Genomic DNA, 26,176 nt, shown 5'->3' with positions numbered 1-26,176 from the left:
AGGGCTATCAACGGTACACCGTAGCTCCTCAGCAGGATGTTACACGGGTGGCAAGTTTCGTACACCGAGCGAGGGACGAGGAGAGGCGCGCAAGTTGCGGCTTGGCGATCATTATGCGATCTCGCGGAAGGTTTCCGTGATGGCACACCGCGGGCATAGAGCGTCGTGGCGAAGAGGCAGCCTAAGCTCGAGATATCAATAAATAACCTATCTGGCAATATTATCTCAACGGTTTTATGCCCCGTGGAGCGGGGAATGCGATCCAATTCTTACGTGTAGCCCTGGCTCCTTTCCTTTAACCCAGCCACAACCGGCCTGGCCTCCGCCAGGGGAGGTGTGAATGATCCGCCTACCATAAAGCAAAGTGCATCTAAGCTTCGAAGCGTGCGCTCGACGAGCAACTACACTCTTGGGGTCCACTTCCCTTTCCACCTCGCCTACATCACGATTCCCTGTCGGCTTCTTGGACATTTCTCCTGTTTCGACGATTTCAGTGGCGCAAACTTTTCGGAAAAGCAAAATCACTCCCAGAAAATATCGACGTGAAAATACGTCAAAGCTGTGGCAGAGGGTGCAACTTAATCCACCCCTGTGTTAGGGGACTTTTCTTCAAATTGGAGGTCGATCAACTGTCGCGTCCTGTTAGCTCTTAAAGATATAATAATAGGTTGTTGGTTGAAAAGTATAAAATGAATATTTATTCAGTCGTAGCTTGCATAGCTCGCACGTCTCGTGGACGAAAAGAACAGAACGAGAATCGCTTGAAGTCAGCGAAGTTAGCGAACACAAAGAAACAAAAGACAGTACAGGCACAGTGTTCGTCCAGCGCATGCTTCGGCGTGCTATATGAATTCGCCCGCGTGACAATCTCGTATCATAGGTAATCAGAATTTCTGTAATATCCACTTCTGGAGGTATGCCTGTGTCCACATCATCGACATACAAGTAGGAAGAATCGATGAGGCTTCAAGTTTCATTCCTCTGACTCTGATAGCGCTTTCGAAACGAGATACTTTATCCTTTAATTCGATTTGATTAAAAATAGACACAAATTCTAAACGCAACTCTGCATTATAAGCCTTCACCTGTAGCTTTCAGTGACTAATGTTCCACTACAAGTAGGTACCGCGACGAAAGGCGTAATCCAAGATTTAAGGTGGCTACGCCTCCGAACTTCGTTTGCGAAGGACGGCCTAGCCACGTTCCCGTCACGTTCACTTTATCCGCCGAAATCGATCCCCTAATCGCGTCGTGATACAGAACCGCGAACAGGGCCGTGATAGGTGAGCTAATAAATCGTAATAATCCCCGGCGTGCGGGCGTAGAGCAAATGCCATTAGTGTGAACTTTCGATGGAAACGGGATACGGGCTCGTGGCGGTGCACACGTCGCGGCCTGATCGCACGTTTGTGTGTAGGTCAGCCTGTGGGTGCAATACTCGAGGAGGTGTGGGCCCCCTGCATACCGGAGATCTCCCTCGAACAGACTGATCCGATCCTTTCAGCGTGCAAGCTGAGCCCGCGCGCTCACACGTGTTACACGAAGGGTGTGCCTAACGCAGCGCACTTGCTCCACATACCGAGGTTCGTTGCACGACACCCATCGATCCAACGCGGACCTTACGAGACCACGGATCTGGCGATTTAAGGAAGAACGTCCCCGGACGATGTGGCAGGAGAAGTGGCGCTAGTTGGGCGATGGGTATCGCGCGAGTGTGATTAGAGAAACGTAGGCCACGCGTTGAGGTTGTAGGGATGGATTGTGAAATGAATCTGTGTGGTTTTGTTTGAGGTATTGCGGTGTCAGAAGGTGATTGGGGATTTGGTAGATGTGTAAGGGTGATGTGGTAAATAAGATGCCTGGGCAACGACGGAGGCATTCTTGATTAATTACTTTGGTACAGTAACAGAGGGATAAAAGAAGGTTGGTTATTAAACGCTTGTGTTGCATCAGGCTATGCCGGATAGCGTTAAGGGTACTAGGCAGTCGTATCGGTCGAAAATAAAGCATCTCTTTTTTCAATTAATTACAAAGTAATAAACTGAGACTTGTTCCTTGACACAGAGTTTGTTAACATCATAACCTTTAAAAAGACATGTTTGTTTAGTCAAAAATATGCATTGTACATGGCGCAACAGATGGATCATTAAAGAGGCTTTTTAAAAACGTTTTTTGTTTGTTTTGCGGTTTGCGTTTTTGTTTTACTCTTTCAAATCCACCCACTTCAACTTTTTTACCAATTTGACGACTACCACTTTCTAGTACCTTAAACTTGCTTCCTCAAACTGTTTCATCGATTTTTTCATTTTCGATTGGAAAAATGTATTATCGGAAGTATGAAGAATCCATTAAAGCCACCTGTCGCCCCAGCCACAAAAGTGTCCCGCGTGAAAAGGGCCTAATTGGAAGACACGCCCCGTATATGCGCGCGCATGCGATCTCGCTGGATCCTCGCCCAGCAGGATTTTCGCAGTCGAAAAGCTGTTCCTCTTGATAGACGGAGGAATGATTCGTGCATCATCGAGGCTCACGACACGTATTCACACGGCGGCGGTTGCGTAACGCCTCGAATGTCAATGTCTAGCTTGACGACGCCGGAGTAGAGGTATCCGGCTACTGTTGGCGCAGGCACGCGCGGGTAGATACTCTTTCGAGATTCATCGACGCGGCCACGCCGTGGATGTGTCTCCAGCTATCGAGGCGAGGTATCTCTTTGGTCGACTGGTCGCTCAAAAGGTCAATATGTATCGCGATACCGAGGAATTTTATTGGTTCAACCGAGTGGACGACCGTTTAGCGCGAAGGACTTTCAAAAATGCAAATGTCGCTTAAATGTCAGGTCTGTTAGATTTTTGCTGCGGACGCGAGGAAATACTGTGCGACAGGTGAGACGTGTCATTTAAGAATCTTTGGGTAATTTATGGTAGGAGAGTATCCTCAACTGGCAGAGAGTAGATCAACTTCGCAGTGATTGGTACCTGCTTCGCGAACACTTTTACAGTATTTCGCGAATATCGTTTGGTCGAGAGCCTATGGCTATGTCTTAACACCAGGTTCATCAAGTATCGTAGAAGCGTTCTCGAAGCAGATGTCAATTGACCGTGAGAAGTTGGGTCATTCTGCCCTATATTTCTGATGGTTGGAGTAATGTTTTTTAGTCGAGTGTACCTTTAGGTTTTTAAAGAAGCACATAATATTTCATACCAAAAGGACGCTAGAGAGAGAGACGCAGGGAAGGTTACAGCTAACAGCTTTCTATTGAGAGATCGATGGCTAGGCGAGGGACCTGAAAGCCCAGTGATGGCTAGAGCTAGAGGTATTAAATCACTGGGGGATCCAACTGATAAATTGCACCTCGCAGTGATTTTCTAAACGCGTTATCCATCTATCGATATCACAAAAAGTTGTTCTGTGCAACGGAGCAGATGTATTACTTAAACACAATTCATTTACAACTCACAATTGTATCAGGTTCTAAATACACTCAACAAGTCAGCAACTTTGTAGCTGATGTGAGAAACAATCAAATCACTCATAACATCCCAAGGTGCTAATTAGCTCTATCCTTCATTAGGGGGGTATCTACTCTAGAGTAACTGCCCGTTTTTCTATAAGTTTAATAAAAACTATAAGTTTACACTCAGAATTTGTTGAGCTTTTTTTATCGCATATATACCTACATAAATATGGTCGATGGCGCAAGCTTCTTCAAAAAGAATTATTTTCTGACGGCCGATGGTGTGGAGACTGTTCCAGTCATCCAAAATGGAAAAACTAAGGTTTATTTTGTTTATTATAGTTTTCGCTATGGTTGGAATCACAGTGGCCCACTAACAATAAACATTTTCAGAATGACAGCATTTGAAAAAAAAGTTCGATTTTTGTTAAAAATTTAGCTGTTGTCATTCTGGGAAATTAATGTTTGACAATATAGGAAGTCGTCTGTGGTTTTAGATTAAATATTTCTTTTAATCTTCACGAGATGTATAATAAATGTCATTAATTAGATTTTCTATTGAGTGTATTATTTAAAAGAAACAAATTGCTAAATAAATGATTTTCACGCGTCCAAGGTGGCACCTTCCTTTAATGAACCCTCTAAATGAATCCAGGGGACATGGGGTCTCTCCCAACAAGTTGCAGGAATGTTAGTGTCCCCTTCTTGCCACTACCCTCGATCTCCCATCTACTTCGACGAATATTGCGAAAGAACCCTCGGCTCGACGCACAGCTACGAAGCATCGCGTCGAAGAAGCTTGTGTACGCGTCTTTTGCACCTGGGCGTGGATCAACCGCGGTATTATTGGCGTTCGTGCGTGGGCGTCCCAGAATAAGGCGACTGCATCGGTGCTCGCGAGCAACATTAAACTTAAGTGCTACTTGATCAATTCGTCGCGCGCGATATACAGTCACCTGCTGCGGCTGCATCATGGGAATCTCGCCGTGGGACCACCGGCTTTGTAGGATGCTTTGTTGCCGCGGGTGTGCCTTTTGAACCCTCTGTATGGGGCATCGAATCGATTTACGAACATTTACCCGAAGTATCTGTTTCTCACCGAGATTCAAGTGGTGTGTTGGCGATGGAGTATTTTAAGGACACTACGAAAGTAGACAGTTCGATGGTGGTTGGCTTTCCAAGAGCTTATGAGTTTTCTGAGGGTTCAATGGTAAATGATGGTCTAGATAGTGGAGGGTGGCTAAATAGAAAGTCGAAGGTTCTGCTGTTAGAAGAATGTTAGGGATGTAATATAGTGGACTGCGTTCTCGAAGGGTTTCATTAGGAAGTGGAGATATAAGGGTGGTTTCTGGTAACAGGATCATGAAGGGTTGAATTTCGAATAAGGAGCATAGGTATTTAAGTTGTGGGTGACTTTCAAGAATATTAGGAACTTCTCAGGTGTCAAAGGGTTCTCTCGAAGATTGTGGGACACAGAAATACTAAACTACCTTCTGCGTTCTCAAGAAAATGTGCTTTCAGGTCCAATTCTGACTCGTGAGAAGAAATCCCTATGACACGTTTCAAACTTGCCCAGCAAATAACAGACCACTCCTTCATTATTTCCCAACCACTCAACGAACAGAAATGGCTATATCTCTAACCTACTTACAATAGGAAAAAACCTAGGGGAAAGTGGGGCAAAACCGGGTGCCTAATGTATTTTTCCTGCTAGCAAAAATTCGGATGGCAAAATAAACGTGAGACACCGCTAGAAATCTTTATTGTACCTTACAGAATCAGAAAATGGGAGTCCATCTTTTTAAAAAACTATTTGGCCCACAGGAAAACAAGATTTCTCGAAGTATGCGAGTACCCGGTTTTACCCTATAGGTAATATCGGCGTAAAATATAATATAATTATAAAGCCTTTATTATTATTATTTCAGAAGCCATAAAAAAGTTATTTCCACAAATATTAACTTATACATAAATTTATTTTAATTTTTCTACTAAACAAAAATCGCAAATATAGGTCTCGTCGCAACACAACACTGGAACTTTTCAGCTCGAAAGTTTTAAACTTCTCTAGCACCATACGTTAGCTGCATATCGCAGCTCTTGTCTTAGAAGAACAACGATCCCCGGCTATACCCTACTTTCCCCTACGTGTACCTAGTCTACCCAACCGAAAGGGACAGAACCAAACTATTCAGAAGCCGCAGACCTGCACTCTACAATAAAATTACCAAGTACTCCCTTAACCCTGCAATCTCAATCTTCACTCAGCGTGCCACTGATACACCCAACGGAAACAGCAGCCAAAGAATCTCAAGAACACTCCGCGCGATCGTACCATGGGACCTCAAGCGGCCTTAACTATTGCGATTATTAACTCTCGAGCAAAGCGCGGCGCAGCTACACCTTGCTCGCCCGTACAATGCATAATAAAAGACATAATGAGAGCCAGCCCAGCCGTAGATCGGGCTGGACACGAAAAACGCATTACGCGGCTAAACGTTCCGATGAAAATCTCAAGGTGGCTGCACGGAGAGCGGGGCCTGGCCGCCAGCGCCGCGTAAAACGGGACCGTTAATTGCCCCGGCCATAGAAAATTCAACTGCACCCTCCTGACTCACCGCAGAACCACCTGTTTCGCGATCGAGCAGTTTCGAAACATTTCCACCCACCGTGGAACCCATGCAAATGGGATTTTACGAGCCTCTTTCACCGCGTTACCGGCATTGTGCGATTTCTTTCCGACCTCGGCTGTCCCCGCGTCCAGCCATTAATCTTCCCCTCCGTCCGCGGACGTCGATACGGTATCCCAGCTTGCGAAATCCGGCGCGAAACGATCCCTACCAGCAGGCTGTCTAAAACGCGGTCGATCGCCGCTGCCGGGGCTTGTAAAACGGCGCGAAACAATTATCCGCGTTAGTTATCGTCTGACTGATTAGATAGCGGGGCGAACGATTTTATGAAGGTGTCGGTGGTAGGCAGTTCAGCTGGTCCGCTCGCGGAAAATAATGCTGCGAACTGTAGGGGTGCTCAATTTGGTGGCTGAATAATGATTTTTAAACGATTTTATTCAGCTTCGATCCTCTGTTCGTTTCTTGTATGTTTGGCTGAAATCTAGAAACTCAATTTTAAACCATTTCCACCCATCCAATTGTCTTGAAACTTCGTAGGCGTAAGTAGTTTGGATGACAATACAAAATTATGGGGGAAAACCCGAGGGGGTGAAAATATTACCCAGGCAGATTAATAGACACACTGCTCGAAATTACCATAAAGCCACTATACTTATTGATAAAATCTTATACTTATTCCATACTATTGATAACTTTGTGTATCATACCATTTTAGGGGAGTTAAAAACAGCATATAGATCGGTTGGATTAATAGAAGTAACATTTATTTTTAAAAAAATCTAAAAATTTTTAAAAAATTTCTAAAAAAGCTTTGTTTTCAAAGTATAAATTCGATGAAATTCTCAGCATGTACACAGCTTACTTAAATCTACAAACGGGATTTTAAAATTTTCACTACCGGCTCATATAAAATAGTTGAAAAAGCGAGCTTCGTTATTTTCTTCGCTATTCCGACCAATTGTAATTTTTATTCACAACTACGAAACACGTCACCTATAAAACTAATCCTTCTAGCTTCTAAAAAAAAGTCAGATCTTTTGGACCAATTTTGAATAAGTTATTCTTTAAAAAGTTATTGCTTTAAAAATGTCCCAATACTATTGTCTGGCACTGTATTGTATTAAGTTTGATATGCATAAACTTTCTTTCAGACACCACTCTCTCGCGAGTACTCGAGTTCACGACCTCTGTTATCCAGTGCGAGCTTGAGGAATTCAATTTTATTTGATCGCGATCGTTGGTAGAGCGTACGATTAAGAGATTGCAATTGTGCTTATGAATGCGCGGCGGATAAAGTGTTAATATAATCCGAGTGGATGAGGTGCTTTGCGTCGAATCGACCTTGATGAACCTTCATCCCAGTATAACGGGAGAGATCGCAGCCCAATAAGCGCGACGAACTTCCATCGAGAAGACGGATGCTCCCTGCACGGTCGTATGCAGGGAATTATTTATCATATGGGTTAAATGTTACGTCCGATAAATCTCCGACGCAGGCACACTTTCCGAGAGAATGCAGCGGACTTTTACGTCGATGATCGTTTGTACGCTATATCATTATTCTTCGGTAGGAGAGAGCTCGGACGCATGAGAGGCTCCGTTACGAAGCCTAAGGTCGCGTGTACGTACACTTGGCCACGATGTTGCTCGTAACAGGTAGTCAATAAAGTCTTGATCGAAGTTACTCTTGTCACGTTGCAGACGTGTTCGAGCATTTCAGCCGCGTGCTTCGATATTCGATATTCGAATTTCAGTTTCGGGTGACATTAGGCTGCGTATGCACTTGTGAGATAGTTCGTAATGGAGCTTACATATATTTTATGGTGAGAATACAGTAGCAATTGCAACGCTGGCCTATGACTCGAAATAATGTGGCGGAGACTCGAGAGAAAAAAGTAAATAACATAGTGAGAAAGCAGAAAATATTTTCATTCGAATTTCCCTTAGCGAAACGATAATTTCGGATGCACAAAACCGAATATTATGCAATATGTGCATTTCTTTACGGAGAAGAAAAGAGGAGCTTAAATACTGAACGATTTTATAATCGTGAAGGGCAGGCAACGTTAACCGATTTCGATGAAATTTTAGGCACGTATACAACTTACTGCAATCTACAAACGGTTTTGTTGAATTTTCATTACAAGCTCACAAAAAAAGTTTAAAAATCGACCTTTACTATTTTTCTCGCTATTCCGACCAAATACATTTTTTTTCAAAACGATCAAATACGTTATTTAGCAAACTAATCCTTGTAGCTTCTCAAAAAAACTCAAGTCGTTTGGACCAATTCTAAAAAAGTTATGCGATTTTAAAGAGTGTCCGAATATTAATGCGAGTCACTGTATACTGAAAGTAAGTTTCTGAAAATATCCTAAGTGTTATTTTAAAGAAAGAACATTAAATCTTCTTGAGTTTTAGCTGCTTAACGATCGCCAGAAACGTTATTAGCTTTCTGCAGAATCCAATTTATCTGAAATATCAGTCGTGAGCTAACAGAGTGTCTCGCGTGGAGAGGTTCGAATCGCAAGGTTGCTTTTGCGGCAAGCGTGCACCCGGCTTAACGTTCGTCAGGAGCCCGCGGAAGCGTACCGAAGGCTGCTGCGTACACGTCGCCTGGTTTCCAGATACGAGCCTGATAAGCACACCGAAAAACGTTTCTACGCTGCGTGGGCGGATTCGCGATCCCGGTGCACGGCGTCCACCGTATACTTTCCACCGGCTGGTGTACAGTTAGGCGTGACGTAACCGCGCACTCGAGAACGGTATGAGATCCCAATTATCGAATGCTTCCGGTTTCTAAGGGTCTGGCGTTCACTTGGAACAACGCCTTGCTGGATTCCTCAAGCAACGACCGCGCTAACACGTTCGCTACCACTGTGCGCTCCAACTGCACTTTTATGAATTGTAGATCTCATCTATACGTATGAAATTTAAACGATGCGTGGTGGATATTAAATTCTCAATGTTTACTCGCTTCCACTTTGAAGAAAGGCACTCAGCTTGCAAAATGGCGAACTTCTCTGTTTTTTATAATATAGGGAATTTGCGTGTTTCGGATTGCTTCGTTATATTTAGTCATCTAGTACACTTAATTTAATTAACTATTTTTTTTGTAAATTTTAGGCCGATGCAATGCCGCAGGACTCCTCATTTTAATTAACTAATCCATGTCCTTTTCAACAAGACACCAATGCAGACTGCATTTTTTAATAATCCTCGTATTTCCTTGCGCTAGACTTTAATCCTTAGAATAGGTCCTTCAAAAGTCTTTGCGTATTTCATAGAACGCAGATGCAGCACTATGTGTTTGTTTTTTTATTAAGCCAGTCCAACGTTTATCTTTATTTTCGAGCATCAGTACGGTATTGGCATGCAATCAATGAACCAAATTAAGAGCGAGTGGTCGCTAATTTTAGTCTCCTGCTAGTTTAGGCTACTAAGAATATTAAGTATATACATATGTAGAAATAATAGAAGCCGCAGCAGAAGTACACTTCTTAAATCAAAACCTATTGAATCAAACCGATTGTTCATTAAAAAAGAAGGAAATTACATTATCCATTAAACTAATTTCGTTGTACCTATGTCTTTCTCCGTAACAAACTTCAAACAAAAACACGCGAAGACTTTTGAGGTGACCTAATATCTCGTGACAATCAACAAAACAAAAAAAAAAAGAAAAAGACAGGCATTAAATACAAATCCTACCTGATTGATGTCGCTGCCCAAATCCCGCGCGCTCTTCGCGCTCCTCAGCTGATCGCCGCGGTACTCCCTGTACCTCATCGTCACCTCGTCGTCCGTCAGCGCGCCGCTGCTGCTGCTCCTCGCGTTCTTCTTGTTCTTCTCCTCCTTCGCCTTCTTCTCCTTCTTACTAAACAGCTGCTTCACCTTGCTCATGGTGCCGCTCTTTTTCGCCGCTTTCTTCTCGTACTTCTTATCAGCCCCGGAGGGCGGCTTCGCGGTGACCGGCGGCGACTTGGACATGTCGTGCGCGTATTTATCATACTTGCGCTGCTCGGACGCCGTCAGATTCATATTCCGATCGGTGTGCCGTCTCTCGTGCTTGATAAACTGCCTCGTGACGAAACCCTCGTCCTCGGACTCGATCTGCTCCCGCCGGTCGACCTCCTGCGAGTCGCGCCTGTAATCATTCTCGATCCCCGAGTCGGCTAAACGATCCTTCCGATCCGAATCGCTCAAGCGGGTCTCGCGATGCCGACGCTCGGTGTACGCCCGTGTCTCCTGCCTGGCGTGCCTGGACTTTCCGCCCTCGTGGAACACCCTCGGGGGCCTGGTGGGGCTCTCGTCGAACGGTTCCAACCTGCCGACGCTCGGTTTGCCGCGCGGGCTCTCCCTGGCGTCGGAGTCGTCGAAGTAATCCAGCCGATTGCGCGACCTTCGCAGCGGCTTCTTCGGGTCCTCGTCCAGCTTCCTGTTGTGCTCCTTCCTCAAGGTCCGCGAGGTCTCGTCGTGCCGGGCCTCGCAACGGATCGAGTCCCTGGCGGTGGTGTCGGAGTCGTAGCGGCTGGAGTTGTAGCCACCGCGATCGGTCCGTATCCTTGGGGGCGAGCTGTCGTAATCGTCGTGAATGGGGTGCTTGCTGCTGGTGTACCGCTGGGTGGTGCGCGTCTCCTTGTAGTACTTGGACTCCAGCTGGCTGCTGGTCAATTGGGATATGTCGGTGTCGTAATCGTCGTTGGGCCCCTCTCTCAGGCTGTCTAAATGGCGCTTCGCGAACGGCGACCTCTCTTTACGACCGTTCATCGCGGGACTGTCCAGAAGAGGCCGGCGCACATCCCTGGCGTTCACGTAGTCCGCGTGGCTGGTCAAGTTCTCGTGTGACCTGGTGGTGTACTCGCTCCTCAGCGCCCTCACTCTTGCGTTCTCCCCGATCTCGTCCAGGCGCTGCGTCGACTTGCTCATGCCGCGCTTCGACTCAAAGTTCTTCTTCTTCGGCAGGTAGCTGTCCCTGGGCCGTGCGTCTCGGTCCAGGAAATCGTCGCTCTTCGAGAACTTTCTCTCGGTGGTGGTGAACTTTTTCGCGATGATCGGCGATGGGATGTTATTGTTCTCCCTGGGCTCGCTGCGGAAGTGAGGGCCGGTGCCCTCCTCGGGATGGAAATTGGTCGATTTATAGGTGCGGCTGGCGCGCTCCTCGGGGCTGGTCCTGCTTCTGTCGCTGAGGAACGGTTTGAAATCGTCCGCGTAGCCTCCGTGCGTCCTCGTCTCCACGATGTACTTGTCCCCGTACTTGTCGGTCCTGGTCTCCACCGTGTAGCCGTCCTTCGGCTTCGCTTCGATGTGGCCGTCGTTCGGAATCTTATTCGTGATCTTCTTCTCGTAACCGTACACCTTCCCATTATCCTCGTGTATCTCCTTCTCGAATATATACTTCTCGCCGTTGCTGTTCGTCCGTGTCTCCGTTATGTACGTGTCCATGTACCGTTTCGGGGATGCGACTCGGTTCGGCGTAACCGGGGACGGGACGATCGGCTTGTCGATGATCTCGTGTTCCGACTTCTTCACCGGCACATTCGCGCTGTTCTTCGCGGCGAACATCTCGTCAGCCAGCAGCCTGGACTTGATCCTCGACTCGAGGAGGTCACGCCTGGCGCTCAGCTCGGTCGTCTTGTTCGATATTCCGCTCTGCGTCTGTCTGCCGGTGAACTCGTTGCTCTCCCGTTGCCTGGCGTCCGTCCCGTCGGCCCTACCTCTGCCCGACGTGTCGACGAACACCGTCGACGTGTACTTCTCGGGCTTGTCGTACAGGCGTCTATCGATCTCGTCAAACTCGTGGCGCCGCTTCACGTCCGAGCTCCTCGACGCGTACTCCTGCGTCCCACCGTAGAAGTGGTTGCCGGTGTTCTTCCCGTCCTCTTCGTACCTGGACTTGAACGTGTTGATCTCATTGTTGCGCCTCAGGTCGCTGGTGTACGAGTAGTCCGTCCTGCGGTACTCCTTCTCCGCCGGGCTGTTCTCCCGCGACGAGTCCTTTCGCTCGAGGCCCAGTCCCTCGTCGCTGTCCGAGTGGCTCCTCTGCGCCTTCTTCTTGTCTGTCTGCACCTGGGCGTAGATGACGTTCGCCTGGTTGGGCGGCGGGCTGCAGGAATCGTTGGGCCTGGTGTAGGAGAACGGTCTGTTGTTGTTGTGACCGAAACCGGGCCCGGGGGAGACCATCGTCCTGGTGAGCTGCGGCGGCGGCGAGCGATCGCTGGACAATCGGTGGATCATCTTGTGTATCGTGGACTCTTCGCCGCGTTGCTGGAGATCGTATCGGCTGCTGTGCAGCATGCTACTCGCGCCGACCTTGTCTACTTCGTCGAGCCCGATGTCCTTTGCTGGTGAAGGGGTCCGGGCTGCCTTCTCTTTCCTAACCTGCCCCTCCCCGCCGATCTCGTTGTTACCGTCCTCGAGCTGGATCGGTATGCGTCGCACGGTCGGCTTGTCCTTCCTCCTGGGCGATATCGGCGGCTTACCTGCGGCTGCTTCCGTCTCTTCGGTCGTGCCACGAGTGTCTCTCGCCTCCGTCACGTTCCCGGCATCGGGAACCTCCTGCTTCGGCTTCTTCGCCTCCGGCCTGCTGCCCACGGCGCCCTCGCGGCCCTCGCCACCCTCGACCCTGCCGAAATGGAAGGGCTGCTGGTCGACGTGCGGTGACGACTCGATTATCGGGGTCAGCTGCTTCTTCGCCCTAGCGGTGCTGAGATGCGAGCCCTCGCTCTCGCTGCCGCTCCTCTTGCGCTGTGATCGCGTCGAGGCGACCGCGTCGCTCGCGCTCCGGCCCACTGGCTTACGCTTCCTCTCTAGCTTCGGTGAGAAGAACCTCGCTAGGCCGCCCCTTAGCTTCTTCGCGCTGGCATCGCTGGCGCTTCTCTCCAGTGCCTTCTTCTTCAGCCTCGGGGTCTCCGCGAGGTCCGCGCTCGTCGTAGCGCCGATCTCCTCGCTCCTGCGTCTTACATCGAGGGGCAGTTCGGGCCTCTTCTTGTTACGCCGCGCCGGTAGGGTGCTGAAACGGCCTGGCAGCCGCCGGTTGTCGTGGGCCACGCAGTGAAAGCTGCCCGCTTGTTGAAGCACGAGGGCCGCCTCCTGTGCCAGGTCCTCCTTGCTCCGCGACGATATGCTCTCCTTGTGAATGGGGGTGGCGATCAACCTGCCCTCGCCATCTCCAGCCAGGGCCACCGTCACGCGCGGTGCTCCACGTCCTGCAACAACCGAGAAAACCAACGTCTCCGTCAACCAATCGATCCTGACTGACGCGGGGCCAATCGGCGAGGAAGCTTGCTTGCGGGGGCACAGCGGAATTGTGAGAGCAGAAGCTTGATAGGGAAGCTTCGTGGTGAAGGGTTACAGAAGAATTAGAATTTTTACGTAGGTTATACTAAAATCATTTGTATGTTTTTAACCCTCTGTAAACGGAATATTTCGGATACTGGTAGACACGTTAAAGATTGTATGTAAATTAATAGGTAGGTAGGTTCAATTTTATTTTATAAACATTTGTTGCGAAATAAGGATTTGTGATTGGTATATTATAATATTTGAATATGGAACTTTTGTGAAGCAACACCTGCGATATAAGTCACAGGTAATACCTGTTACTATCAAGTCATATGGCGTTTTAGAGGGTTAAATAACTATGTCTGTAGGCTATTTTTTTATAAAGATTGGCTATGGAAAGTGAAGATCGTACTAAGATCGTAACTTTTGGTGTTTCCGTACGAGGTAACGCGGTAAGTAGAAATGTCCAGTTTGTGGTCAGACACGTATCAGTGGTTCATGCAGTGGACGCGTCGAATGTTACACTTGAAACTGTGTTACAAATAGTTCGTGAATGATAAAAATAGACTATTTGAATAGTCCTTGTAAAATTAATTGTTTCGAATATTTATTGCTTCCTTGTAGAAAAAAATTGAACGGTTCCCACATTTTCCTATTGCAACTTGAAGGTAATTACGACTTCGTACCACCATTTTAGTGATCGAGAAATGATTTTGATAAAATCTACACGCCTGTACTTGGAAAATAAAATTTTCTACCTATCTCAATTAAGATTTTAACCCAAAAACTTTCGGTTCCAATAATCTCTTGACACTTCGTCAGCACATTTCCTCCAATTCTTATACAAGTGCCAGTCATTTAAATAATAAATGTAAGAAAACGTAATCCATAAAAACTCTCAATAGCTTAATATATTTAAATCCTGGACCAATTACCTCAATGAAGAAGAAATTCCTAACAAATTTCTTGCTAATATCAGTTGTAAACTTCCCTGGTTTTCTAAAGGCCGTCCACTCGTTGGCTACCACATTAAACAGAAATCTCCTCAGGCGGATTGTCAAGAGCGCAGATAATAAGTTTTAAATAACGCCAAGAAACTAATGTGTTTCCCTGTAATTTTCTCGGTTAATTCTCCCCCGTATTGACCCCCGTAGTAAATCGTCCAGGCATTAGCAATCCTTTTTACCGCGGCCGCTGTAATTCCCGACTACGCGTCCTCCTAATTGCTCCACGATTACGGTCGCGCTCAGGATGGAAATAAATAATTATCATTCATTTAATCTGACACTATCAATCTATTAAACGCTACTAATGTTACTCAGATATCAGTCTCGTTTATTCGGGCAATTATCGTTACCCCGTTATGCGAACAACAGTGGGGGGAGAGCATCGAGAAGATCTAAAAAGATTATTTCAGCCATTTTTTCTTTAAAGTGGTCTAAGTCCACTGTTTCTTCGTTCGAGATATTTAATGTTTCGCATTTCATTCTGTTTAAAATTACTGCTACACGCTAATAAGCTTGTTTTATATTTTTAACACCCTAGATACGTGCAAATACTATTTTGTAAGAATTTTCTGACTGAAACAATTTTTTTTATTGACCGCAAGTGGAGTTATACTACTTTCACAAAATCATTCAGCAATTCCATTTAACAGTCAAACTTGTGGTAGCTAATTTATAAAGGTATTGTAATGTCTTGACCGTAATATTATGAATAATAAAAAAAAAATACATTAGTGTGTTACTGAATCTAGCCTCAACTGATTTTTTCGAAAATGGAAATTGTAAAGTATCTAAATCTTAATTTTTCTATTGCAAATGTTTCAGTAGCCAAGGTTTATGCAAACCAATCAATGATAAGCTTCTGAACCGCCAGCATCGCTAATGAACACCTGTATTTTAATATCTTGTCAATTACAGTCTGATTAAATTCGATTAATAACTAATTGGAATTACGTTATCTTCGAAACGTGAATTTCTGATAAGATTGTAGCGTGGTCGTTTCAATTTTGCGCAACCACTTTGCAAAAAACGCTTCGTTTAATCTCGCTTAAATGATCTCGCCAATTAACGGAAACGAAATAGACCCTCGTGGAAGTTTGATCGCAGACTTCGGGCAGGCATCCAACGATCCGCCATTTTTCCTGCCCCTGCAGCTTAATAAAAACTACCACTCGAACAAATACGCCGAGTGCGATAGCTAGCCAGCTCTACAACTCATCGCGCCTTAACGAACGGAACAGAAGTCGCAGAATTTTAATTGGGGCCGTCCGAAAACGATATTCATTAGCGCACCGCGCGCAACCGTGACCAGCGAACTTTATCGAGGGATAGTGGATTATTTCGACGGCGATCGGGGCGCATTATTGGATTTGTAAATTAGCGATTTATGGTAAGCAGGCCGGGCTGGGTCGTTAGCGATTAATCGGGAGGCCCAATCAGACGCTAGCGTCGGCTAGACCTCGGTATGAGAGGCCCAATCATCTTTATAATTCACCGGCCACAAGAAACGATTCCTCCTCGTTCGAGCAATCCTGTCGTTAAACCGAAATGAATGTCCTCCCGTCCGCGCTGTTTGATTGCTGCTCGATTTAATCAACGTAATCAACTATTTAGCTGCGCTGGTTGTAATTTTATTTTAAATGTATATTCGTCGACGGAAAGTTTGTTAAGGGGATAAAGTCGCGATGACCGCCAAAAGTGAAACTATCCTGCTTCGTTCCCGATTTTCGTGACACGTATACATGAAAGTGTTTGTAAACATAGAAAGGCTCAAAGATTAACTAACGTGTGCTATTATATTATTTGTAAGATCGAGGGAGTCACAAATAACCGCGAAAGTTAAACTCAGCTGAATCTTGGGAGCAGTAATCTAGAGATTGAAATACGCTTTTAGGGATTAGAAGAAGGTTGCACGGGGGTGAATTCTGACTCAAAGAGCAAGGGTGGATTCTTGTTGTGTTAGAAGGCAGAATCTGTATTTAATATTTCGACTTCAATAGCACTGAATTTTTTTAAAAATGACTCTTGTGGGCACCCAAAGTTCATTTTCGAAGGAATTCAAAATTATTTTCCTTCTGCAAAGGAAAAATGATTTTTTGAGAAATGTGTTATAGCTTTTGGGTAAAAAATTTCCAAAAACCTCCCTTGTTTTCGGCCTCCTGACTGAGCATGACCCCTTAAAGTGGCATTCCTGAAAATCTTTTAGATGTTAATCACTGCAACTTGATCACCACCACTTAATCACCACAACTTGATATCGAAAGTTTCTCTAAATAAACTACGCAGTTCTAGTCACATTGCCTGCCCCATTCCTCTTGTAAAATGCACAGTAACGTATTCACCTTCGTGTCCGAATCAACTGAATCCCTGAAACGAGCATAGGTTTCGCCCAATATGGGTTACGGAGCTCGACTTTCGCTATTCTGTTTTTTTTCGCAGCGGGTAATGGAAATCGTGGCTCAATTTAAAATTCAACCAGCATTCGTGCGCAGATGTAATACGCAATTTGACCTTTTCGACGTGCACACGCCTTGTAAACCGGCGGTTTTAACCATGCCCCGATCGCGGCAGAGCGCAGGAAATCAGTGGAACGGTCTAAGTTCACAGACACGGACCTCTGTGTGCCCCGCGGAACGTGTGCTACGTTAAGTTCCCGATTAATCCGCGAATCGTATTTCTGCACGGTTACGATCATTGTTCCATTATCGAGGCAACCACGACGCGCAAGTCGTTCGATAATTAATGACGCGTTCCGCGGCAAGACCTTTTGCCAGGACCAACTTCAGTCGCAATTATACCGATTGTTGTGTAGCCACTTGCTTTCTATAATTACTAGTCGAAATTTGTCTAGGGGGATATAATTGATGCATCACAGCTGTTGGATGGTTATAAAATTACTCAGTGAACGTGGGGTATAAATCAGATGATCGTGAATATAGAAAGCTGTTTTCTTCTCTCAGTTCTGCGTTTCATATTAGGTCGGAGCAGAAGTTCGTTTCTACACTGTTAGCTAATATTAGGTGTATGGAAATGCCTTTTTTTAAATAAATCTAACTGTACTTTTACCAGAAAAGGTGCTGAAGGTCATGGATAGCCAAGGAAAATACTTTCATTAGAAAAATGTGGAATATATTTTTATTTTTAATAAAGACTTTGGTTCAGTAAAGCGAACGAAATTTTGCAATGAGTTATAAGAATTTGTATGTATATAGTACTTTTTTTTAGATAAGTATACTTTGGGGAATTAAATCTTTTTTATTTTTCATATTATGAGAAAGGAGAAGATTCAATTTTTGAAGGAATTGAAAGTTTCTTAAGATTGCGTATGTTATAGGAATCCTGTTGCGGGAGATTTTTTATTTTTTGGAACAGGTGTTCTGAGAAGGGAAAATTCTACGCTTGAAGGCTGTGTTTAAGTATTTAACTGCGCGTTATTTTTTCGAATTTTCCGCGGAATAATTAAACAGAGGAAAGGCCGTGTCTGATTCAATCTCTCCACTTCATATTACGTCTTCACGTGCAGCGCACGTAAGGGTAATCACTCGATGCTCTCAACAAATATCATGTACCAGTGACCTTTCCATAATCGTGCACCTTCCACAACAACTTGATGCACGTTTCTCAGCAGAAATTAATTGACGTACCAACAACTCCTAGCGAGTGACTTTGATTTATAAGGATCTCTGCTTTTTGTCTTTCCTCAGGCTACGAAAGAAGAAGTACATTAAAAAGAGTGGCAACCTTTAAATGTCTGAAATGACTTCATTCATGAAGCAGTTGATCTCTGTGCAACGTGTCGCTTAAAATTCATCAAATGCAACATTTAACTCCAGAGAACCAATTATCCACTAAAATTATTCAATCATTTTTGTCCGTATCAAATCTGAAACTACTATCATGAACTTATAGTAGGGTAAACCAACCAGTGAATGACCGAATTGTTGAATCTATGGACCATTGAGATTAATACTTGAATATATTTATGTATAACAACAAAACAACTGTTGAAATTTCATTTAAATTTATTTTTCTTGAAATTTCTATAAAAAATAATTAATTATTCTTATCGTAATTTAAAAAAAAAATTATAAAATGCAAAACGTGTAGAAGCCGTGTAGTTTGCTGCCCAAATTCACTCTAAGGGGGTGAAATTAACCCCTGAAAATTCGGCTATTCTTCGATTTTGTGTTATAACTCGCAGACTGTAAGAGATAGAAAAAAAGTTTCAAGACAAAAGTTATTTCTTTTAACTAGATCTATCATTTGGTAAAAAAATGTACAATTCACGAGTTATAACACAAAATCAGGCAATAACCGGATTTTCAGTGGTCAATTACACCCATTTAGAGTGAATTTGGGTAGCAAAAAAAAATCGCGTTATAATCAGGAGGAATTTCCCTCCATGTTCAGAAAGTTTCAGAATTTTTTGAATATTCGGTTTCGGGATGTTCCCTTGTCAGTAGTATGTAGACATCGGCAGAAGAAATTCAATTTTTTAGCAGTTTGTCACTGGATTCTTTAATAGGAACCACTTTGGATTACTTTGTAACGAATCGCAGCCACGGGTGCCTAAATGAGCGAGTGGCAAAACGGTGGTGGGAGCGCTGACGGATTTACAGCGTCATTGTCGCGGTTCCACGAGTCGAGGCTGCTGCGCGCGACCTCATCGGGGAACATCTTGTCGAGGTCATCGACGAGGACCCCGGGAACGAGGTCGCGTCGGGATTAGCGTTCCTGTTCGCCTACTAAAGCCGCCGTGCCACTTATACGCCGCCTATAATGCCGTGCACCATTTCCACCGCGTCTGCTCGTGGGAAATCGTTGTTTAAATGGAGACTGAGAATCTACCCGCCGGGCCGTTCTTGCCAACTTTTATGAGCTTCTGTTTACGCTAACAACCTCCGCTCGCTCGTTCTTCCTCGAGTTTCTGCGACTAATAGCCGGCCATTTGGAACGCGTTACAGAAAAGGAACGACTGCCCCGCAGTTTTCCCTATTTACTTATTGCCCCGCTTTTCTTTCCGCTTCTTGGAGCAGCGCAGAGAATTTCGAGGGGCGAGAAACTGGCGGTTGTTGCTGTGGGTCATTGGTACGCAGCACTTGGGCCAAAGTAGGTGGTGGTGGATGGAGAATCTGATTAAACGGAGATATTTATGAAGACCGAAGAGTGAGTTGATACGTGGAAGATTCTACTTTTGAAAGTTATGCGTTTCTAATTAAATGTTATCCGAGTTTGATTACACCTGCATTCCCAGGGCCGGCTTGAACTTTTCCGGGACCGCGTTCCAAAATTGTGGGGGGTCAAAAAAAGCATTTGTATGTACTTCTAACTTTGATAATAATAAATATCTATGCAGGGGGTCCCGCAAAATTTACAACGAGCTCTTCGTGGACCGCGGGGACTTTTAAAGCGCGAGGGGATGCGCTAAACCCTCCTCGCGCCCAGTATTCCTTCGGAGGAATTAATGCTTCTAAGGCGTCAGTGTGTGATGTTTCAGAAATCGTCTTCGTAACAGTATAATCCACGGAATAAAGGAACCGGCCTGTGAGAAGCATAACAAACACATTATGTTTATGCAACATGAGAAGCAGGACTGAAACCAGTAACACGAGAAGAGAGATACGAATACAATGCCTGCTGATGGTTCCAATCACCGAACTAGAGCTCCGGACGCGGAACTGAATCCCAAGCCTCGAGCACTGCGTTCGCGAGCGAATCCTCCGCGATTCCAGGCGCTCCGAAAATAAACGAGAGCCTACCCTCGGGCGCCTAACGAACTGCTGCGCGAAAGGGAAATCGATTCGGGCGCAGGTGAGGTTAATTCAACGGCAAAACAGTGCTTCCATTACGGTCTACGTCTTATTAAGCGCGACCGATATCTCGATAGAAAAAAACCTTGAAAATAACCAGCATTCCTCGTAGAGCGTATCCCCGCCTAGCGCAGCTCGCGTAAAAAGTGGTCCGGCCGGATCGAGGTTAAATAATCGACGCTATGTAAGAACCGTGGAACGTGGCGAGCGAGTAACACTAGAAACGCGGGCCTCGATGCGAGAGAAATCGATAGACCAGTGGCTCCGTGGGCGTCGAGCTAATCCCGTGATCCAGAAGGGCTAATTATCAGCCGGCTATGTCGGCAGGGGAGAAGCACTTTGTGAGCATGATTCGTACGAGCTCGATCTATGCTGCGCTGATAATAGGCTGCGGGGAAAAAGGGACTAAGAATGTAGGGGTATTAACATGTACTACACGCTTGATAGGCTGCAACTAATGCATCCAGCTAACTCATGGCGAATCTTGAGGATCGGCGCTTATGGGTTCGCGTACGATTGTGAGGGGAGCAGTGATTTATAGTTCTCCTGATACTTTTCTGGTAGTTTTCTAGTACTATTAATAGGCACACTTTGAGTGGTGGCAAGGTTCTGAACAATTTCACAGCGATCGTTTTTGCAGGTGGGTAATGTTTTGTATACAGTGAACTTCGAGGTTGGTTCGTCTTCAAAGTAAATATTCGCGGGCTCTGGGGCAATGGTTTCGATGCTTTCCAGAGAATATCTGCACAGGCTACTCAAAGTGCTGAATAAGTTCCACTTGTGCAAGGCGTTGGAAAAGTGGAAAGTTCGATGTGCTACTTTGGGGAGGAGAATATATATTTAATTCCATATTTTCACTATTCAACAGTTCTGCCAGTTTAGAATCGAGTTATCTAGGACATCACCCATTTTCCTTACTTGAAATCGATGAAGACTGGAAATATTCATTCAATCTACCATACTAAGGCGAATGTCCCAACGTTGCTGATTTAAGAGGTTACTCGTCATAAAGGAGGTGTAAAAAATTTGTTTGTGATCAAAATTTGCGGAGTAATTGATTAATTCTTTAATAATAAAACAACCAATTCAAAAACTATTTAAGAAAACTATTTCAAGATGCTTAACTGTTAGTAATTTGTAATTAAATACAGTGCTCTAAATGTACGTATTTCTACTCACCATTCGTACCAATTTCTGCTCACATAATATGTTGCCTTTTCAGGTAAAAATAAGTTACATCTTTTATGGAGATGTTTCATAACACAACAGTAAAGCATAAAATAATGATTAACGAAAAATAAAATGCCTTCGAATATAAATAGACGTTACAGCATTTATTGAATTGTGGGGTGATGTTACTAAAATTTTGGTGAGTAGAAATGCGGACACGACGGTGATTCACTTGACCCTAAACCTAATCACCTGTTATCTACTTAAAAAAATTAACTATACTAAAAGAATCTACATCCAGAGCACAATACAGTATCTGTTTTCATTATTAAATAAGAACTTTTACTGCAAAAACTATTTTCTGTCCAATTATCGAATACCAATAGTGACGCTGTTCCTTAGCACAACCAGCTAGAACACGGTTGAAAAAACATGAGTCTCTCATTTTAAAAGTTTCTCGTTGCTTATGCTGCACTTTGATTAGCCCCAAGCTCGTGCAACACTCGCGTAAATATTCAAATAATTCAGAATTATTTTGTTGCAACTATAGTAACGCAAACGTGACGCTTATAATAATAAGAAAAATACGAAATGAGCAGAAATGGGTACACGAGCAGAAATTGGGACATTCACCTTACTCGTAAAAACTACCAAAAAACTACCTTTCTCCTTTGAAAACGCCAGACGCTAATTACACGAACATTCTCTATATCCGTAGATCCCAAGGACGGGCACGAGGTGCGCGCGTCCGCGATCGCGTGGCAAATTAAAATTACCCAGCGCCATTAAACGTTCACGTGTACGCCGAAAGCACGTTCATTAAGTGTCCTCGAGGGTGATTAGTATGCAGGCGTCTGGCAAAACGAACGTGGACTTAATTGTCGCGACGCTGGCGATTATAGGTTTGGCGGGACGTGCGTTACGCTCGCGCGGCTCACGAATAAGTGATGCGAGTCAACGTCATAGGCGACGCTTCTTCGCGACGCCCTCCCATAAAATCGGTTGTTAGAGATCGTCGTCGTACGTTCGCGATCGAAGCCGCACCGAATAACTCCGCCGGCAGCTAATAACGCCCGGCTAATTGGAAATAATTGCGATCGTTAAATTTCTTTCCCTCTCCCTGTCCCTCGCCGCGGTTTCCGCGATTCCCTCGGAGCACCGCTGCCGCCAACGAGGCTGCGACGCGTGTGCCCGCCACGTGTTCACGTGCGCGTGTAATTCATACGGCACATAAACAACGGACAAAGGGCCCCGTGAGATTGAAGTGGTAATTGGTGATTTATTTTCGTTGTAAATCTCGCGGCCTGTCCGCGCGGAATGCGCTGGAAACGGAACAGAAATTTATCTAATTGCATCTAGCCGGCCCGTAAAACCGCGGACGCGGACAATCGGAGAAAACCGCCGGTCGCGGCCGACCGCCGAAGTGCATTTAATATACTCGTAATTACGTGTTATGAATGCCAGATGGTAGGACAGAATGCGCGCCGCGTTTCCACTGGGCAATAAAGCCCCGCGCGTTCTGTACCGGATTATACGAGGCGGATTTTAAGAGCCCGACATTCTCACGAATCGTTATCTTCCGCGAGCTCCGGCGGCTCGGCGCGCGCCACTGTCGCTTTTCTCACGGGCCACGATCCGGGGACTCGGAACAATGACGCGGGGACTGATTTCGGGCCCCGAGACGCGGATTGATTTGATGTTCCCATGGCACGGGGAAATGGGATTGGAACGAGGAAGTTTATTAGGGAGGATAGACTCTGAACTGATTTTGAATGATTTAGATCTCCCTCTCTTTGAAAGTCACTGTGGATCGCTGAAAGTCTGTTTCATATACCTACTAATCAGTGGTAAATAAAATACTCGATCGCGCTCAGTGCTTGCCCATCGGTACATTACAAAGAATATTGCAGATTTGGCTAAACGAAGCCTGAAAAGAATGAATTTAACTTCGAGAGGAGTTTGAAATTACTCTAGAAACAGTGGCGGATTGGGTCTAAAAATATTGGTTGCCGGGAGGCAAAGTGGGCCCACTCGCAACTATAAGGCTATCATTTAATTTTTATTAGAAATAAATACAATTTTCAAAAATACATAAGTGGCAAAAAAGTACCATTAAAATTTTTGAGAAACAAATTTATATATTTTAGTAATTACAGTGTTTAAGGGGATCCACTCACAGCTATAAAGATATCATTTACTTTTTATCAGAAATAAAAAAAATTTCAAAAATACATATGTGGCAAAAAAGTACCATTAAAATTTTTGAGAAACAAATTTATATATTTTAGTAATTACAGTGTTTAAGGGGACCCACTCACAGCTATAAGGCTATCATTTAATTCTTATAAGAAATAAATAAAATTTAAAAAAATACATAAGTGGCAAAAAAGTACCATTAAAATTTTTGAGAAATAAATTTATATTTTTTTAGTAATTACAGTGTTTAAGGGGGCCCACTTGCCATCGGGCTAGTCCGCCACTGTCCAGAAATCAAAGTACCACTGCGCGAGAGAAGGAAACCTGATGTATCGTTTTGTATCATAAGAAGATGCCTAATCCCCCGGTTCGTTTAAAAAGTGTCAGAATCGACACCTAGGAACGATTCGATTTCGATTAGAGCAGCTCGTGATTCGGTTTGGATTTCTCCGCGGATGCACGAGGTGGCCCCGAGCTGGGAGGCTGCGGAGGATCGAGGAGCCACGAGGCTTGACAGCAGGTGCTTCGGGGTGAGATGGAAGGGGGGACGATGCCCCAGGGGGAAGAGGGAAGAATTGCCGGAAGTGCAAGTGGCGTGTTGCCGTGGCGGGTCAGAGATCGCGCAGCGGTGCTGACCCACTGCTTCGAGGGCTGTAAACGCTGGTGAACGCTTGCACGGTTGAACCGATGGTACGGATCATCGCGCGAACCGAAGCAACGGTAATTTCGCCGGCGATCACGAGCATAAATTAATATCGCGGTTATCTGATCGTTACTGCGGGGCCGGTCACGTATGAATTTAACCCCTCCGATCGGTTTCGATCGATAACTGTTTCGATAAGTATGAATATAAATCGCTGTGCCCGAGAGTCGCTATCCGCTTTATTATAATGGGATTTAACGGTGTTTATAATGTCTTCGACGTGTTGCCGTCCGAATCTCGGGAATATTCTTAAGGGAGGATTTAGAAATTGCTTTAGGCATAGTGTTGTGTGTAGGGTAAAGAAGAGACTTTTAGTAATGAACTTGCTCTTCTCTTGATTTAGAATTTGGGAGAGTTTGTTTTCAAATGTATCTGTATCTATGATATCTCAGATGAAAGTTACGGGGATAGTGATTTAAGTGGAACCAAGTTTTAACAGACATTAGCTCGAGAACGAAGTGAAGAAGGGTAAATGTAAATATTGTAGGAATTAAGAAGATACGATGGCATTCAGGTTCCACTAAATTTATTTTGATTGAAAAGTGACGATGATTATTTCCTAAGGACCTACCAAAGGACCGCCACCCTTTAAAATTCATTCCAAACATCTCTACGTGTTTTCAAAATCCTTTTGCACCTAAAATCATTCGTATTGATGTGAACCTAAACTATCTCCACTTATAGTCACAATTTCCAGCTACAACTAAAAAGGGTGAATTCGTCACTTTACCACTCATTTTTGCTGCTGGTCATTTTTTGCCTGTTGCATCGTGTATCGCAATTACAGTTTCTTCCCTCGTATGATCGATTTCAGTCTCTAACTAGATGCAACCGTTTAAAAATAGACACTTGCACACCGCACGATTAAACGACGTCCTTGCGGTCCTGCGAGCTTGACACACGCGAGAGGAACAGCGCCGTGAACGCATTCTTGCACGCACTACACTCGACTCTGGCCAACGAGGATAATCGGATACAAGCCGCGAAAAAAACGTCCCCCGTTGATTTACGACCCCAGTGACTGTGTGCCTCCCTGTGAACGATAGCGAGAGTCGGGAAACGTTCGTATCGATAGACCTGGATGATCGGTGACGGTTATTAGGCTCGCGAAATTGGAGCAGTCGTCGAGGATGTTTCTGGCCGAGAAGGAATCTTGGGAGGATTTCTGAATTAAATGTGGGAAGACTTCTGAATTAAACTTGAGAGGATTTCTGAATTAAACTTCAGAGAACTTCTGAATTAAACCTCAGAGAACTTCTGAATTAACCTTGACAGAACTTCTGAATTATACTTGGGAGGAGGATTTTTTAATTAACCTTGGGAGAACTTCTGAATTATTTTTAGGAGGACTTCTGAATTATCCTTTGGAGGACTATTGAATTATTTATCCTTGGGAGAATTTCTGAATTACCTTTAAGAGAACTTCTGAATTAAACTTCAGAGAACTTCTGAATTAACCTTGACAGAACTTCTGAATTATACTTGGGAGGAGGATTTTTTAATTAACCTTGGGAGAACTTCTGAATTATCTTTGGGAGGACTTCTGAATTAACCTTTGGAGGACTATTGAATTATTTATCCTTGGGGGGATTTCTGAATTATCTTTGAGAGAACTTCTGAATTCACTAATTGTAAAAGAGGGAGTGGGCGCTCTTAGCCTTGAAAGAGGTTCTAACTCAACCACAGCATTGCAGAATAATTCTAAATCACCCACTCAGTTTCCACTCCCTACTCCCCTACGTCTGACAAACCGACAAGCCCCACTATCTCCCACATCACAGTTACCACAATGCCATCCAAAATTCAACTTCAAGAAAACCACATCAATCCGCAATAGACTCCAGAAATTAATCCTACAAACCACCCTAAATCAAACCTGGACCAATAAAATCCTCAAAGCTCCCTCCGCAACGCGTCCCTCA

The 26,176-nt window shown here is 44.8% G+C and overlaps 1 protein-coding gene across 1 annotated transcript in view; it reads right to left on the bottom strand.

Moving 5' to 3' along the window:
• Nucleotides 1-26,176, bottom strand: part of Blo (bloated) — a 153,629-nt gene that overhangs the window by 105,366 nt on the left and 22,087 nt on the right. Inside the window, exon 3 of the mRNA XM_076809265.1 lies at nucleotides 9,799-13,295. Within this exon, the coding sequence (XP_076665380.1) occupies nucleotides 9,799-13,295 (3,497 nt within the window). The remainder of the gene's footprint in view (nucleotides 1-9,798; nucleotides 13,296-26,176) is intronic.

Source organism: Andrena cerasifolii, chromosome 3, assembly GCF_050908995.1.
Source record: "Andrena cerasifolii isolate SP2316 chromosome 3, iyAndCera1_principal, whole genome shotgun sequence".
Taxonomy (NCBI): domain Eukaryota; kingdom Metazoa; phylum Arthropoda; class Insecta; order Hymenoptera; family Andrenidae; genus Andrena; species Andrena cerasifolii.
This window is presented reverse-complemented; position numbering and strand designations above follow the sequence as displayed.